This window comes from Gossypium hirsutum, chromosome D06, assembly GCF_007990345.1.
Source record: "Gossypium hirsutum isolate 1008001.06 chromosome D06, Gossypium_hirsutum_v2.1, whole genome shotgun sequence".
Taxonomy (NCBI): Eukaryota; Viridiplantae; Streptophyta; class Magnoliopsida; order Malvales; family Malvaceae; genus Gossypium; species Gossypium hirsutum.
The window spans coordinates 2,415,390-2,420,415 of record NC_053442.1 but is presented as its reverse complement, the minus strand read 5'-3'; the positions used below and the strand labels follow the sequence as shown (position 1 = coordinate 2,420,415).

Below are 5,026 nucleotides of genomic sequence, written 5' to 3'. Positions count from 1 at the left end.
TAGTCCCTATACTTTTTGAATTTTAGAATTTTAGTCCTGACCCAAATAATAACAACTAAATCCGTTTGGTTAAATTCAATTACTAGTATTGTACTACGCGGAAAAGTTGTAGATTTTGTCTCTGTTCTCCACTTGGATTGTTCTAAGTCTCTATACTTTTCTAATTTCGAAATTTCATTCTTGACGCAAATGATGGTCGTTAATCCATTAATTGAATTTTTAGTGAGTAATAAGTGGAAATAACAAACTGACATGACATTAATAATATGTTTGGCGCACCAGATTTTGAAACTAGCAAAACTTAGGTTAGTGAATTTAATAGTTAACGTTTGTGAAGACTAAAATTTTAAAATTTTAAAAATACATAACTAAAAATGATTAAATTAAAATACATAGATTAAATCTATAATTTTTGCAAAATAAAAAATTCAAAACTTTATGTAAAAAATATTTTTTTTACAATTCAATCCAATAAATATATATTGATATTGACATCACAATTTTCATTTTTAATTGCAACAACTTAGACCAAATAGTAAAAAATATCATATGTTTAACTTGTTAGCTAAAATATTGCAAATATAAATTGAAACAAAACATAAAAAATATATTTCCTTTGTTTCTCTCTCTTTTTTTTAATAATAATTGAATCTTCTACGTTTAAAATAGTAATAAAAAAAACACAAGCATGGAGAGTGTTGTTTTTAGAAAAAAAATATTAATGTTGGCACTTGACAACATGTCCACAGTAATAATAATAATAATAATGGGGAAGATTGTCGAGTTCAGGGACTAATTTGAACAAAAAAAGTTCAAAACTAAATGTGTGAACAATTGCCTAATTTAGTTTGGGCCCCAATATGGGAACAATTATTAAGTTTAGGGACTAACTTGGATAAAAAAAAGTTCAGGCCCCAAATAGTGATTTAACCCTGTAAAATATATATATATATATTTTAGAGTTTACAAGTATAAATATAGTTTAATCAAATCAATACAAAGTATAAATAGATGAAGAATCGGAATATAACCGAACAAAACTCACTCACTCATGACAATTGCTTATGGTGGAACTGGAAACTCACACATAGTAATTGCACACGGGAGGGACAAGTATAGAATATTATACATATATATTTGATACTTTTTATGGAAATTTTAATTTATAGAACTCTAACATTACGATTCTAACAGTTAATCGATTTGGCCGGTCGAGTTTTATATTAATTGTCATCGTTGTTGTTACAATAACTTGAAGGATACGAATTCAAATACGTTTAAGCATATAATATCTGAGAAAAATTATAAGTTTAAAGCAACCAAAAGAAAACAATGCTTCAAAGAAATAGTACTAAAAGCAAATTTAATTTAGTTATTAGAGAATCAAATCTTGTAAACCTTGATGTATTTCTTATCTTAATTTGATTATTAAGTGCACCAATCATAATTAAAAAATTAACAAGTATGTATACATAGATTAACGGATCTCATTATCTAATTAAATAAAATATCTACAAGTCATTTAATTTAATATTTATTAGATCATAGAGTTGAACTCTATAGTTGATATAATTAATAAGTGAGTCCACTTACTATCAATTCTTTTTAATTTATATCGATGTGTTATTTAATTATTGATTTGATTACTGATCTAGTTTTGAAAATTTTGCTCAAAGCCCACACATAAAATTGGATATTATAATTTTTAGCCCCTGAACTTGGCATCTAAGTTCACTTTGGTACTTGTACTTTTTTTGGTCCATTTTAGCACTTGAACTTTACAACTAGGTTCATTTTGGTCCCTAAACCTGAAAAATATAAAAGTTTGATGATGTGGCATTTTGAGATTATGTCACACCATCAGTTGAAAGTTAAATAATTTATATAAATTTCTAGACGATAAGAGGTACAATCTCAGAGTGTTACATTCGGTGTTTTAATGATCGGACTAAAGGTTGAATAAGTCAGATCACCGGTTCCTGATTCAAGTAGTTCGATTGGTTCAATTGTCGGACCGAAAGTAGTTAAATAAATAATAAAAATTCATAAAAATCTAAAAGAATTTTTTTTAAAATATTAAATTGGTTCAACCTCTTCATTTGTCGATTTTTGTCCTGATTTTCAATTTTTATCAATTTCAAGCAGTTTTCGAGTCAATGGTTCAACCCTGTTGTTTGGACCATTATATCGATCAATTCTTAATCTGTCTGATCTGATCTTATTCCAGTAACATTGGTCACGTCATCAGATCTTGACAGAATCTAAATTCAAGGACCAGAATGAACCTAGTTACTGAATTCAAGTATCGAATAGACAAAATTTATATTATCCCAAAATATTAATATTATCTGGTCAAATCGTCGTCAATTTTCAAAACACTGCGTGTTAAATTAGCAATCAACAAGTCAATGGAAGCACAAAGCTGTTATTACTTATTTTATTCTACTCTCTTATTTATTTATCCATTTCCATCTCAGTTTCCTCTTATAAGTATTCCTTTGAAAATCAAAATACTTAAAGATCATCAAAATACAAAATCAACACAACCCCATGATTACAAAAAGCTCAAAATCTAAACCAAGCTCAACAGCAATGGATCCTGTAATATGGAGCAAGTTACCCCAAGAACTACTCGAACACATACTGTGTTTTTTGCCTCTTAAAACGTTTTTGAGCTTAAGGTCAACGTGTAAGCATTTCAATTCCCTTGTATTCTCTCCTACTTTCATTACCAAACACAGTTCTGGTTCTGGTTTATGTTCATTTTTGTTGCTTTCACACCAACAGTTTTACAGTCATTTCCCTTTGTACGACACCATTATTGGGTCATGGCGTGATTTAGCACTACCTTTCTCTTTGTTTCCTCCTTTTGGTTCTTCACAATTCACTCTTATTTCATCGTCTAATGGTCTTTTATGTTTTGCCCTACCAAGTTGTTGTTCTTTTTTAGTATGTAACATGTTAGCCAAATCATCAAGGGTTATTGAACTCCCTTTTTTCCCATTTTCATTCGAGCTCCTCACTCTAGTTTCAACCCCAAAAGGGTACAAAATCTTCACCCTTTGTACCAAATTCTCTTCCAATCGAGCTTTCGTGTACGACTCGGTGGTCCATTCTTGGACCGAACACGATGGTTATCAACCACTTTTATTCGAAAATTTCCATCAGCAAGGTGCGTTCTACGACGGGTCTTTATGTTTCACCACACCGGAGCCATTTTCAGTGGTGTGTTTCGACTTGGGAACTGGCAAATGGGGGAATCTCAACGTTGAAATGCCGAGGGAACTAACGTTTGTGAGGCTAGTGAGTGGTGTTAGTGATAGGAAAAAGTTGTATATGTTGGGTGGTATTGGGAGGAATGGGATTTCAAGGAGTATGAGATTATGGGAATTAAAAGAAGGAAAGAAATGGGAAGAAATAGAGAGATTGCCTGAATTGATGTGTAGGAAATTTGTGTCTGTTTGTTACCATAACTATGAACATGTGTATTGCTTTTGGCACCGTGGGATGATTTGTGTTTGTTGTCATACTTGGCCGGAGATTTTGTATTATAAGGTTGAGAGGAGGAGTTGGCATTGGTTACCAAAGTGTCCTTGGTTGCCTGACAAATGGAGTTGTGGGTTTAGGTGGTTCTCTTTTGTTCCTCAACTACATGCTTTGGCTTGATTAACCTGTTGTTTTCTTTAATGTTGTTATTGTCTTTCTTGTTTGCCAAACAATGAAAATGAAATTTGTTGTATTGTTAATCTTAGTAGGTGTGATAGTGTGATGGTTAATGTATGACTCTCTTTTGAATGATACAAATTGTTAGATTTGTTGACTACAATGATAAATTACACTGTATTTTTATTTTTATCGAGAAAATTTATATACGAGAGATGATATTATTAAGACGGGCAACCAAAAACCCCAATTGTTAGTGGTGAAACTAGAGGGGAGAATGGCAAGGCCTTGCTCCCCCAAAGGGGTAGAATTACTTTAGGTCCCTTTTAAAAATTGTTAGAATACTTGTTACTATAGTTGTAAAATTTTATTTTGGCCCCCAAATATTTATAATTTACTTACGATCTTTATAAATTGTAAAATGATTGTGAAAGATAAAAAAAATAATTTATTGGATGTATTGTTTCTTCTTCCTCTAGCAATCATTTGCTTATGTAATAAGTAAAAGTAGAGGGAGTTGAGTATTCTTATACATTAACCCACTTTAGAGAAAAAGTTGAAAAGGAGTTTTTCTTAAACAATTATGAAGTATCATTTTTATCCTCTCAATTTAGGTCAATTTTAATAGAAGATCCTTTACTATGCGTTTTTGGAGGATTTAGTCCTTATATATATATTATAATTTGATGTTTTTAGTCCTTTTACATTTTTGCAATGTGCATTTTTAATCTTGGGGTCAACTTTTTTCCATTTATTCTATCAAATAATTTGGCATGAGTTATTTTTTGAACATTGTAATGATATGACATCTACATAGGGATGAAGTCAAACTTTTCTTAGAGGTCAGAATTAGATTATAATTTTTTATAGGGTCAAAATATAAATTTACTATTGTATTAATTTATAATTTTATAAAATTTGAAGGGTCCAAACTAATAATTTGGGAGCAAAATTAATTTATAATTTTAGAGGGGTTAGAATTAAATTATAAACTTTAGGAGCAAAATTAATTTTCAATTTTGGTCTCTATACTATGTTAAAATTTGAGATTTGATCTTTATACTTGAATTTTTTTTATATAATTTGATACTTCAATGTTTATAATGTCATTAGTTAGTTTAAATATTGTATTTTAATTAAACTGTTGACGTAAATTTAAAGAATTGTTAACATCGTTAATAATTTTTTTGTTAAATTCAAGTCCATTATAATACAATTTTTAGTGATATGATTATTGAGGGTGCGTACTTTTTTTGAAAATTTTAGAACATCACATCAATAAATTTAATAGAAGAATTTTAACTGTGTTAACAATTAGACCCGAATTTTTAAATTCAAAAAATAGAGAGACTAAATTCTTAAA

At 29.5% G+C, this 5,026-nt stretch overlaps 1 protein-coding gene across 1 annotated transcript; it reads left to right on the top strand.

Moving 5' to 3' along the window:
• The first annotated feature begins 2,490 nt into the window (after positions 1–2,490).
• Positions 2,491–3,826, top strand: LOC107938310 (F-box/kelch-repeat protein At5g43190). The gene has a single exon (XM_016871408.2). It carries the CDS (start codon positions 2,551–2,553, stop codon positions 3,664–3,666), a length of 1,116 nt encoding a protein of 371 aa, XP_016726897.1. The 5' UTR covers positions 2,491–2,550; the 3' UTR covers positions 3,667–3,826.
• Positions 3,827–5,026: the final 1,200 nt, after the last annotated feature.